The sequence below is a fragment of the Phocoena phocoena genome, chromosome 13 (genome assembly GCF_963924675.1).
Source record: "Phocoena phocoena chromosome 13, mPhoPho1.1, whole genome shotgun sequence".
NCBI lineage: Eukaryota > Metazoa > Chordata > Mammalia > Artiodactyla > Phocoenidae > Phocoena > Phocoena phocoena.
The window spans coordinates 89,754,981-89,767,661 of record NC_089231.1 but is presented as its reverse complement, the minus strand read 5'-3'; the positions used below and the strand labels follow the sequence as shown (position 1 = coordinate 89,767,661).

Below are 12,681 nucleotides of genomic sequence, written 5' to 3'. Positions count from 1 at the left end.
GTGTCCTTAGCAGAGACACACACAGAAGAGGAAAGGCCACGCCACTCTGGAGTCCGAGACGGGAGGGATGCATCCAGAAGCCAAGGGACGCCTGGGGCCCCCAGCAGCTGGAAGAGGCAGGAAGGAGCCTCCCCTGGAGCCTCCAGAGAGAGCACAGCCCAGTCCTACACACCTTGACCTCGGACTTCTGGCTTCAAGAGCTGTGAGAGGACACATACCTCTTGTCTGAAGTCCGTTTATGGTACTTCTTTTCGCAGCCACGGGAAATGAACACGCTGGGTAACCAAAAATAGCCAATGTCCAGAACAGGCCCTCTGCAGAGCCCTACGGCAAGACTGGAAGGTCCTAAGCCCTGCTGGGCATCTGCCAGGAGGGTGTCCCCGTGGGGACGGAGCCGGCACACAACCACGTTGAGATGAGACCACGGTGGCAGTTTGGAGCTGATGCGTGTGACAGTCACAAACATGCCTCAGCTCCACGCGGAGCCACCACCACAGCCAGTCCCCGAATCGCGTCCTCGACGGGCACAATTGCAGCCCGCGGGGAAGCAGAGTCCTGACAAGGGCCTCTCAAGGCTGCCTGCGGGGCTGATGGCTTTGACCACGCCCAGCCAAGGCTCCCTGGGAATCAGATGCGGTGTGTCCCTCGGGGAAGAGAGGAAGCCGACCGGAGCCTCCCCAGACCCCGCCTGGCCCTCAGCAGGCTCCGTGCCGGGACTCACTGCCCTGCCTGTGATGCTTCAGGATGGCCCCCAGACCCCCGGCCCCTCTTCTTGGGGAGAGAAGTCACTCTGAATCTCCCGTCTCAGTGTGCACGGCACCCGGGGAGCCAAGAGTGGCGTAACCGTGTCCTTCAAGTTCTAGAAAAGGCCGCCTCTGAGTTACAGCGTGTTGCCTCGATTGTACCATGTACGTTTTGAAATTGGAACCAAAGTTTACACTTAAGAGATTTCATATGAAATTGATATCTACTCTCTGAAAAGTAGAAGATTCTGGAAAACCCAGGCCCCCATGCCTGCCTGGTGACGATCCACTGGAGCTGAGCTGCCACTGGTCCCCCGGGAGGGGCAGCGCCACAGTCCCCAGCGCTCCCAGCAGCCTGCTCCACTCGGGCCTCGAGCTGGGGGTTCAGGAGAAACAGGACCACAGGGGCAGCCGCGAGGTCCTTTGCTTCCAAGGTTGTTATCCAGAGGATGGCCCTCCTCTCCCCCTTCTCAGGGAAGGGTCTTCACACAACCTCCCCGTGACAGCAGACCCCGCGGGAAAAGCCCTGGCACCCCAGTGCCTGCAGAAAAGGCTCCTGGCCACCCTCTGATGGAGCTCCTCACCCTGCACACCCCGATCCCCGGACCCCAGGCTGGGAAACTGCATCCCCGGGGACAGCGCGGGCCTGGAAGGGTCTCTCCTGAAAACCACTCTGGGATTTCTCGTTTCCCTGGGACCTGGGCGCGGAGCCGCTGCCCTTCTGAAGGACGCAGCTCGCACACCCGCCCTGGAGCCCGGGGGGGAAATTAGCCCCGGAGAGGCTGGCATGTGAAGATTTCCTTCAGGAAATTTCCCTACCGTTCATTATCCTTGAAGCTCAAGGAAGAAAAAGGGAGTGAGAAGAAGGCTTGGATTGCTGGAGGGAAGTATCTCAGCCTTGACAGAAGGAGAAAGACGGCTCCCCCGGCACGTGGAAAGGGGAGTGAGGGGCCAGCAGGCCTGGTGTGGGCCCAGGGGTCCTGCGTGCTGGGGGCGGCTGGCCGCAGGCGCAAACCATGTCACTGAAATGGAGCTATTTCCCGGGTCTGAAGGAGGTCAAAACGGGACCCGTGACCAGTGGCGTGTTTGTCCCCGTCTCCGCGTGGCTCTGAGCTGCTAGCAGGGTGCAGGTGCGGAGCATCTTGGCTGCGTCGTATGGACCCCCGCCTCGGGGAGGGCAGTGCAGCCCCTTGGCGCACGCGGCTCGCGTCTTCCAGGGGCCGTGGAGCTCGTGCGAGGGTTTGAACCCCGTCCCCCGAGAGGAGTCCAGATCCGAGCCAGTGTGTCTGGTGGACGCGGAGGGATCGCGGGTGTAAGCCGGCTACCAGTGGGGCCAGAGGAGCCCGGAGGAAAGGGGGACGCTCGAGGGGTGGCAGAGGGGCCCCCTCCCAGCACCCAGTCCCCCCCACCAAGCAGGGGAGCGTGGAACGAGGCCCCAAGTAACACACGCACGCTCACATGCGCAAAATCACACACAGATGCACACACGTGCATAGAGGTGCACACACAGATACAAATGCAAGCACACAGACACATGTACACACTCACACACACAAAACCACACATAGACCCACACGCACACACACACTCACACATAATTGCTTCTCCGGTCACGGTGGTAGGATAGTGACATTTTCCTGCTGACTTGTCACTTACCCTCTCCTGAGCCGTCACTTCCCGTGGCGCTGGGGGTCTTGGTAAGCACCTCGCCTGCTGGGTAAGTAACAGTCCATAAAAGGGATGGCTCGAAATTCGTTCGACCGTCTACACTGATGGGCTCTAAGTTGATTTCCCTTTGGCCGCTATAACTCACGCTGCAGTGCACAGCTTTGTGCGAATAGCTTTTGGATTAGTCTCCTAGGATAAATGCCAGCTGTGGAATCACGGGATAAAATAATAACAGCAAACGGTTCCCAGGCTCCAGACACTCCTCTATGCAGTTTTCATCTGCACAGCAGCCTGTGGAGGAGGCACCGTCCTGCCCCTCACATTATGGGCGGGGAAGCCGAGCACAGAGAAGCTGAGCGACTTGCCCAAGGTCACACAGCCGGTGCGCACCGAGCTGGGTCGTCGTTGCATCACTGCACAGGTATTGTTGGCTCTCTACTCATAGCTTTGGACTTTCCAAGACAGTTGAGCCCACCCACCCCCAGTTTCTCCACAAACTTGCCACCAGTGCATGTGACCCCTGCACCCAGTTCGGCAGCAAGTCTGCAAGATTCTGCACACGCCTTCCCTGTGCTTTTGCCGATTGCCTTGCCACGCCCTGCCTGCGAGCACGTGTTCTTCCTCAAGACGCCGAGAGCAGATGACTCTCTTGTCCCTTGTCACTCTCCTGAAGGCTGAAGGACCCATTTGTGACCTTAATTCTATGCGCTCCCATTTATACAGAACTCCAGAATTCCGTGGACTCGAGGATGTGTATTGTCTATGCGTGGGTGTCTGAGTGTCTCTGTGTGTGCGTTCACTGCAGGTGTGGGTCTGTGTTTGTGTGTGCGGGGGGTGCACATGTGTGTTTCTCTGGGTGTTATCTGTGTACGTCTGGGTGTGTACGTGTAGGTCTGTGTGTATGTGTATCTATCTGTGGGTACGTTTATGGGACCATGTACGTGTATTTCATGTGTCTGTATATCTGTACATCTGTTTGTTGGGTGTGTGTCTGGCCTTGTAGGGGGTGTGTTGCGTGTGTGTCTACATGTGTCTGTGTACCCGCCTGTTGCATGTGTGTATTTGTGCATGCATGCGTGTGTGTTGTGTGCATCCATGCATCTGTGTGTGTCCGCATGTCTGTTGCCTTTACAAGGCAGGAGCCCGGGTGAGGACCCTTTGCAGAGATGCTGCTTGATATATCCCGGCATGTGCCCATCAGCCCCGATATAAGGATGCCCCCAGGACGACAAGTCTCCCCCTGCCCGGCCGAACCTGAGAACCCCTCAGCCCTGGCTGTTTTCTGTAAACACAGCTAGAATTTCTCATGCAAATAAATTCCGTGCCAGCTGATTCTGCTTCCATCGCCTTCTGAGTTTAAGTTTATTTTGGAGCTCTGAGCAGTAATAAAAAAATTATTACTAGCTACATCAGACTTGGCAGGGATTTGGTAGTTAAATTCACCAGAGATCGCCTGAGATTTTTGTGTCGTTAAGAAAATGAGAGAAATATCTCTCTTGGTTGGTGAACTATAACTTAACCAAACGCTTGCTATTACACATCACAGATGACATTAAAATTTCGTTGCTGTTAGATTTGTGGCTCAAATGTCATGACTGAACAAACTGGATCTCTTTACAAATAAAAGGATAATCGCCTTTTAATGCCTCTGTTATTCTTGGACAACTCATGGGCATTTGCTTCTGATGTCCTAGTCACATTTAAAAGAAATGCTTCTTTTCAATTGTGATTGAGAACAATTTATCATGGCGTTTTCCTGAGTGACTTCATACCTGTGGGAGCAGCGGGAGGGCACAGCGGGGGGAACGGAGCAGGAAACAGCCTTAGCCTTCAGCCTTGCCAGGACCACAGGGGCCTTCGGGGACAGTGGGGAGCCTTTTTGTTTTTGTTTTTTAATTTATTTGTTCTATTTATTTAGTTTTGGCTGCGTTGGATCTTCTTTGCGGTGCGCGGGCTTCTCACTGCGGTGGCTTCTCTTGTTGCAGAGCACAGGCTGTAGGCACGCAGGCTTCAGTAGTTGTGGCATGTGGGCTCAGTAGTTGTGGCTCGCGGGCTCTAGAGCGCAGGCTCGGTAGTTGTGGTGCGCAGGCTTAGTTGCTCCGCAGCATGTGGGATCTTCCCGGAGCAGGGATCGAACCCTGTTCCCTGCATTGGCAGGCGGATTCTTAACCACTGCGCCACCAGGGAAGCCCCAGCGGGGAGCCTTTACTAGTCCTCTCAGAGCTCAGAAGAAACTAAGCCCTCAGCCTACAAGGGAGGTGTCTTTGTTTTGAGGGAAACATGTCCTTCAAAAGCTTGGAAGGTCCTGCTTTCCTACAAAACAGAGACTGTGTCTACTTCTTGCTAGCAAGATATTTTTCCATTCTCTTTCCTTTCTCTTTTTTATCCCCCCCGACTAACAGGTACTCAGTATATCCTGCATTCATGATGTGAATGTATCATGAATGAATGAATGAGTCAGCAAATGTGCAGTTCTATTCACAGTGACACCGTCCACTTTTCTCTGCCACTCTGTCTCACCCTGTCCTGCTTTGACCACCGCTGCTCCATGAGACCAGTGGAGGTCTCAACGCTGATAGATTGTTAATGCATTTTAGAAAAAACTATAACCGGCACATTGGCACATGATTTTACACATACAATTGCTTGGGACAAGGCAAGATTTACTGACATTTTAAGAATATGTAGCGGTAAATGGAATTATTACAGGAATGATAGTACAGTTGGCAGTCCTTTGCAGACAGCTGCACAGGTTGTGTACTGTACAACTTCAAGGTGTGTCATTCAGAGAGAGTCTGATATTGAAGGGCTTCCGTAGGGTTGAGCAGTGCACAGCCTGTGCAACTACTGATACACAGATAAAGTAACGAAGGAGGTAGGCGAGTGACTGATGATCAGGGCAACTAAACAGCTCATTGGGTAAACAGATTTTTTAAAATTTACACTGAGTTGCCTGAATTGAATACTGGTTTTTGTCATCTCTGAGGGACGCAAAGACAAGTCCTAGGCAGCCCTGCCTGTGTCCCAAGCCCTGGGCACAGCGACCAAGCGGAGACCAGGAGTGCAGGGATGAGGTGTGAGGGCTTGGAAAGAGGATGGTGAGCCCACCCAGGCTGTGGAGATCCGGGGCCACACACCAGCAACCAGCTCATGCACTGCCTGCTTCCCTCCAGAACCCCGGCCATGATCGGCTGCTCCTTCGTGGTGGACCGGGAGTACTTCGGGGACATCGGCCTGCTGGACCCGGGCATGGAGGTGTACGGTGGGGAGAACATCGAGCTGGGCATGAGGGTAAGTGTCACTGCCTGGCCACCGAGGTCTCATGAGGGGACCGTCTGCCGAGCAGACCTGTCGGCCTGGCTGGTCCGTGAGCTGCGTGTTACCAGTAAGGGGGATGTAAGGCCCCAAAACTTAGGTCAATGTAAGAAACCTCGATGGCAACGGGACTGGGAAACATTATGAATATGGTAACAAGAGATTGTGTTTTGGATGTGACTTTATTTCTCAAGCCACGCGTTCTGTTGCATTACACTAAAGTGGGGGCTGTTGGTGGGGGTGGAAATTGTAAAAGCTGGTCCTCGGCTTGGGGAGTTTGTGCGATGGCAACGAGGAGAACCACCCTGTTTCGTGGGCTTGTCTTGGTGGATGTGTGTAAAGCAGGGTGCAGATGGGGGTTGTAAGCATCTGAATTCCCCACGGCTGCTCCTGGGGGGGCAGCTTGTAGAGAAGGCTCCAGAGAGGACGTTTTCTTCTAGGAATTTTATGATTCCAGGTCTTATGCTCAAAGCTTTAGTCCATTTTGAGTTAATTTTTCTGTACGGTGTAAGATAGTGGTCCAGTTTTACTCTTTTGCATGGAGCTGTCCGGTTTTCCCAGCACCATTTATTGAGCAGACTATCTTTTCCTCGTTGTATATTCTTGGCTCCTTTGTTATAAATTAATTGACAATGTGTGCATGGGTTTATTTCTGGGTTCTGTATTCTGTTCCATTGATCTATGGAATGTTTTTATGCCAATGCCATATGTTTTGATTCTTGTAGCTTTGCAAGGTAGTTTGAAATCAGGGAGTGTGATGCCTCCAGCTTTGTTCTTCTTTCTCAAGATTGCTCTGGGGTCTTTGTGGTTCCATACAAATTATAGGATTGGTTGGTCTATTTCTGAGGAAAAATATCATTGGCATTTTGATAGGGATGTACTCAATCTGTAGATTGCTTTGGGTAGTATGGTCATTTTAACAACATTTTTCCAATCCATGAGCATGGATACTTTTCCATTTATTTGTGTCTTCTTCAACTTCTTTCATCAATGTCTTGTAGTTTTCAGTGTGCAGGCATTTCACCTCCTTGGTTCAGTGTATTCTTAGGATAAAACCAGGTTGGGTTCGGAGCCCAGTCAAAGGCTAGTATCCTGGGCTCTGTTCATGGCTCAGCAGAATGGTCACAGCATAATTAACATGACGTGACACAGCCCATCCAGAGAGGGATGGGCAGGGCTTTCAAGGACTGTGCACCCGGGGTGCCAAAGGACCCTGCTTCCAGGAGAGTTCGGGTTTGAGCCCTCAGCACCAGGTCGTGGGTTACGACCAGGTCACCAGGTCACCAATTCCTTGCCCTTCACGCACAAGTGCTCCTTCTGAGGTGCTGTGACCCCGCTCCACACAGAATGCTCAGAGGCCCAGGATGGGGAAGTAGCTTAGCCACTGGTACCAGGGGCCGGAGCACAGATCCACACTAGCTCAAGCCTAACTAACCAGCTGGTTAGCTGTCTGCCCAGTGGCGACACCAGAGCCCCCAAATCAAAGAGTTTTTGACACTGGATCTGTTAGCCTTGACAGAGTACCGTCACCCGGGAGGCCTAAAGCCACGGCCCCCTCCTCTTACTGCACTGAGGCTGGAGTCTGAAGTCTCCGGGTCTGCGCCCCCTGGGGGCTCCCAGGGAGGGTCCTTCTTGCCTCTCCCAGCTCCTGGTATTTGCTGTGAACCCTGGTGCTTGTAGATGCGACCCTCCAATCACATGGCCGTCTTCTCCCTGTGTCTTTACGTCCCTTCCCTCTGTGTGTGCTCCCCGTTAAAAGGACACCAGTCACACTGGATTAGGGCCCACCTGAATGACCTTGTTTTAACCTGATTACTCCTTTATTTATTTATTTTTTTAAAGAAACACTGTTTTAAGTTTTCTCTTTTTTTTAGATTTTTTTTTTTTTTTTTTTTTTTTTTTTGCGGTACGCGGGCCTCTCACTGCTGTGGCCTCTCCCGTTGCGGAGCACAGGCTCCGGACGCACAGGCTCAGTGGCCATGGCTCACGGGCCCAGCTGCTCCGCGGCACGTGGGATCTTCCCGGACCGGGGCACGAACCCGCGTCCCCTGCATCGGCAGGCGGACTCTCAACCACTGCGCCACCAGGGAAGCCCGGGCCTAGTTTTAATTAACTAATTAATATTTTGGCTGCATTGGGTCTTCGTTGCTGCACGCGGGCTTTCTCTAGTTGCGGCGAGCGGGGGCTACTCTTCATTGTGGTGCGCAGGCTTCTCATTGCGGTGGCTTCTCTTTGTTGCGGAGCACGGGATCTAGGTGCGCGGGCTTCAGTAGTTGTGGCTCACAGGCTCTAGGTGCGCAGGCTTCAGTAGTTGTGGCACAAGGGCTTAGTTGCTCTGCGGCATGTGAGCTCTTCCCGGACTAGGGGTCGAACCCGTGTCCCCTGCATTGGCAGGTGGATTCTTAACCACTGCGCCACCAGGGAAGTCCCTGATTATTCTTAATTATCAGCATTGCCAGCACCAAGAGTGTCCCATCCAGGGGCAGAGTAACTTGGGCAGCTGTTGGTGCCCCAGTTGGTGATGCCCTCTCTCCAGGGGAAGCTGACTGAGCTTGGTCATGGGTCCAAACTGTGAAGCAGGGCAGCTCCAACGGCCTGGAAGTGACGGTGGCCCACGGGGCTCTGGCTGTGTGGGAGCGAGGCTGCCAGCAGCTGGGAAGCTAGAGCCGGAGGCCAGGGATGTGACCCCCACGCTGTCACCTCTGACCTCACTGCCGTGGCCTCCGACCCCTCTTCAGAGAGGCCAAGACTCAGGGTTTGGGGACGGCCAGTGAACTGAGCAAGTCCTGCAGCAGCAGGTGGGCCACGAGCTCCCACCCACCAGCAACCAAGCCTGAGGTTCAGAGCTGTTTCTGGATGTAAAACAAGAGGAAGCCAGCGTGTGCAGTGACTTCCCAATTTTTAGGACATTATATGGGACGAGAATCACAGTTAGCCAGGACGCTGAGTCCTGATGATACCGACCAGGGTTCTTGGCCTTCCCCAGTCGATAGAAATTGGCCTGAGGCCAGACAGGAAATTCAGGCAAGGCTTTCCTGGGGCCCCTGCTGCAGCTGGTCGGGGGTGGGGGTGTCGGAGAACAAACAACAGCTTCCCTTGCTTGCCTGCTCCCTGAGGGGGGGCTGGTCCCTTACACGGGGTGAGGGTAGGGGTGTGTCCAGGGGTCTGCCCGGAGGCGTGGCTCAGGTGGTCTGCCCAGCGCTTAGGCGATGCTGAGCGCAGGGGGCCTGCTCGGTGCCCTGCTTTTGCTCCCGGCTCTTCAGAAGGGGCAGTTGGGTTTTATTTGGTCTTTTTGTATCTTTTGTCCAGAATTTGCAGCAGCTGCTCACGTGTGCATTTATTTTTAGTCCCGTATAGTTTCTTCATATTTATTGCTGGAGGAGAGGTGTGTCCAGGTACAAGCACTGCAGCCGAGGGGCCCAGGTTCCAGGTCCCAGCCTGTCTCACTGAGGCCCCAGGGTGCTGTGACAGCCGCTCCACCACTCAGAGCGCTGAGCAGAGCACGTTCACAGGCAGAGCAGGAGGGGCCAGGAGACCTACCAGAAGGGTGAGGCTGGTCTCTGGGCCTGGTTCTCAGACTCCAGCCGCACCAGAATCCCTTAGAGGCTCCTTAAAATAGATCACTGGGCCCCAACCCAGAGATGTGGATTCAGTATGGCAGGGTGGAGCCCGGGAATCTTTTTTTAAAAATTCATTTATTTATTTATTTTTGGCTGCAATGGGTGTTCGTTGCTGCGTGCGGGCTTTCTCTAGTTGCAGCGAGTGGAGGCCCCTCTTCGTTGCGGTGCGCGGGCCTCTCATTCCGGTGGCTTCTCTTGTTGCGGAGCACAGGCTGTAGGTGCACGGACTTCAGTAGTTGTGGTACGCGGGCTCGGTAGTTGTGGCTCACGGGCTCTAGAGCGCAGGCTCAGTAGTTGTGGCGCACGGGCTTAGTTGCTCTGCGTCATGTGGGATCTTCCCAGGCCAGGGCTCGAACCTGTGTCCCCTGCACTGGCAGGTGGATTCTTAACCACTGCGCCACCAGGGAAGCCCAGCCAGGAATCTTAATTTCCAACAAATTCCCAAGGGCCACTGACTCTGTTGGTCCAGGGAACCCACTTTGAGAACCAGCCTCCGCCCAGCCGCCACCCTGCGGACCGTAAGCCAGCCAGGCTTGCTCTGCACAGGGCCTGGAGCATTACTGAGCGCTCTGTAAATACCCACGGATGGACGGAAGGACAGCGGCCAGGGGCCAGGCCTCGGGGTCTCCTGTGGCCAAGCTCTGCTGATGTGGGGCTGAACTCTGATTGGTTTGGGGTCCTTGTGGATTTTGTGGGTTTTTTCTGGGGTTTCATTTAAGGTTTTTGTTTGTCTGTAGGGACTTAGGTCACAGAAAAGATTATTTAAGGCTAGTTTTTAAAAATTTATATACAGTTTATTGAAGTTACACCTTTCCAAACCTGTTTGCTTTAAGCTTTTAAGTTAAACCTAGAGACCATATTATTGTGGTTATAAATAAAGTAAGAACACTCAGCTTCCCCTTTTCTTTGATTAATGCTTGATTAACTCAGTTTAACAGATTAGATGCTATTAAACAACGATCAGTTCCATTTCTGCCTTCAGTTAATTAAATTCCCTTGAACTTTTAAAATGACACTTACAAATGTGGCATATTTTCTTTTCTCTTTAAGCACATTGAACGCCTGATATCATTGCAGAAATTCCCCTAAGCGCTTAAAAAACTCTAGAGTGTCTAGTATATGAAACTTACACCAAATCTCAACTTCTCTGAAGCATTTCAGTATTGTTTGCAAATGTTTAAAATTCTCTGACAAGGTCCAATTTTAAATCACAAATTGAGAATCAGTCCTCAGTTATACATTTTAAAATGGAATCAGAGGGCTAGCCGGCAGAGCCTTCAGTATGCTGACTTTTCTCAACTGTTTTCGTCATTAAAGACAAATCCTTTCCAATGATTCCTGAACCTGGCAGAAAGTACCAGCTCTCCGTGTTTGATTGAGTCCTGCACCTCTACACTGGATTCTAATCCTTCCCAGTGTTAGAGGATGTCAGCTCGGGAACCACAGTCAGAGTCCCAAGGAAGCTGCAGAGCCCCTGGGGGCTGCCCCGACCCCTGGCCTGGGTGTGGGTAGCAGGGGGCTCAGTGGACATGCGCCTGGGTGGAGGGACCACCCTGGGGGGGATGAACCGCCACTGGAGACGCAAGGCGCCCACACAGGGAGGGGCAGGGGAGAAGCGCCCCGACAGACCTCTTGCGCCCTGTCTCCTTCCAAACCAAACCCAGCTGGGAGCCTGAGGGCAGGAAGGGACCTGCCTGGAAGGGCGACCGGGCCTTGCCAACCCAGCCAGGTGGGCCCGGCCAGGGGTTGTGGGCCATGAGGGCGGGGACCCCCAGGGGCTCGCAGTGGCTCAAGTCGGGGGCAGTGCAGGGTCAGGCAGAAGCCAGCATGGGGGAACCGACCAGGGAGGGAGAAACAGTGGGTGTGGGCGAGGTGAGAAGACGCCAGGTGTTGGGGAGGCCGGACGAGGGCAGCAGCCACATCCCGCATGCCGGGGAGAGAGAGAAGTGAGGCTGAACGCCACCGCCGGCATCCAGGAAGCAGGCTGTGTACGGGGTAAGGTTAGGGTCGGGGTCCATCTGAGACCCCGATCTGTCCGAAAGAGAACTCGGTATGGGGGGTGGGGGAGGCAGTGCCCTGGGTGTCACCACGTAGGCGCCTGGGAGAGGGCGATGGAGAGACGGGCCAGTCTCCATCCCTGGTGGCACCTGGGTGGGAATATCCTCCTGGAGGATTTTGCAGCATGGGGAACGGGGAAGGAGGTGAGCCTCCACGAAGGAGCGCCTCCTGAAGGAGAGGCAGGAGCCTGTTGCCGTGGTAACTAACTGGGGGCACGAGACACCTCACTGGGAAGAGAGGGCACCCTGCGCAGGGGTCGGGGAGACAGAGGGGACGGGGCGGGGGGTGACCCGAACGTAACATGAGCAGTGCCCACGCCCACCACGTACAGTGCGCGGCCCGCAATGAGGGGGCGTCCAGAAGTGGGGTAGGTTCCCAGTGCACATAGGGGACAGCCGAGGCCGCATGGGGCTCACGGGGTGCTGACCGGCGCAGGTGGAGGGCAGAGCTGGGGAAAGCCCCCGGTCTCAGCTGGTGAGGCAGGGAAGGGTCCAGGTGTGGAAGCTCCCTTGCACCCAGCTGTAGCTGGGAGCCCTGAGCTCTGTGAACGCACGGTGACTGCGGGTTTGGCCATTAGACAGCGACAAAGGGCCAGGTTGATGCTCCCCTGGGAGAGTTCTAGCCGGTGGTCACAGTGACAAGGGATTGGAAGGCAGAAAGCCTCCGAGGTGTTGAAGAAGGGGCGTCCAGCAAAAGGAGGCCCGGCAGCAGGCTCCGTCTGGCCCTGGTGCTTTGACCACAGGTGGGTCCCCAACACCCCTGGTCTGGGTCTCCACTTTGTAAAGGGGGCTCTGGGCTCTGAGCTGGGCAGGGTCCCCCTAGCTGTCGGGGAGGGGTCTGGGGTTGGCGTTGCCTGTGGGACATCAGGGGACGTTTGCTGACTTGGGTGATGCAGGTGTAGGTGTAGATATGGATTAGGTGTGGAAATGGGTATGGATGTAGCTACAGAGGCGTAGATATAGATATTGCTGTAGATCTGGATATAGATATGGATAGACAGGCATGTAGAATCCATACAGATGATATAGATATGCATATACAGAATCACACATACTTATGTACATTAAGTGTACAGGTGTGCGTATATAGTTTTTTGAACTTTTATTTTTTTCAGTTATAGATATATATACATTCTTTTTTCTATTCTTTTCCATTGTGGTTTATCCCAGGATATTGAATATAGTTCCCTGTGCTATACAGTAGGACATGTTGTTTATCCATTCTGTATATAATAGGTTACATCTACTAGACCCAAACTCCCACTCCATCCCTCCCCC

The 12,681-nt window shown here is 53.9% G+C and overlaps 1 protein-coding gene across 1 annotated transcript in view; it reads left to right on the top strand.

The window, feature by feature from the left end:
- The window catches only part of GALNT9 (polypeptide N-acetylgalactosaminyltransferase 9), a 91,388-nt gene that overhangs the window by 50,036 nt on the left and 28,671 nt on the right, over nt 1–12,681 (top strand). The window contains exon 6 of the mRNA XM_065889747.1: nt 5,585–5,702. Coding sequence (XP_065745819.1) covers nt 5,585–5,702 — 118 coding nt within the window. The remainder of the gene's footprint in view (nt 1–5,584; nt 5,703–12,681) is intronic.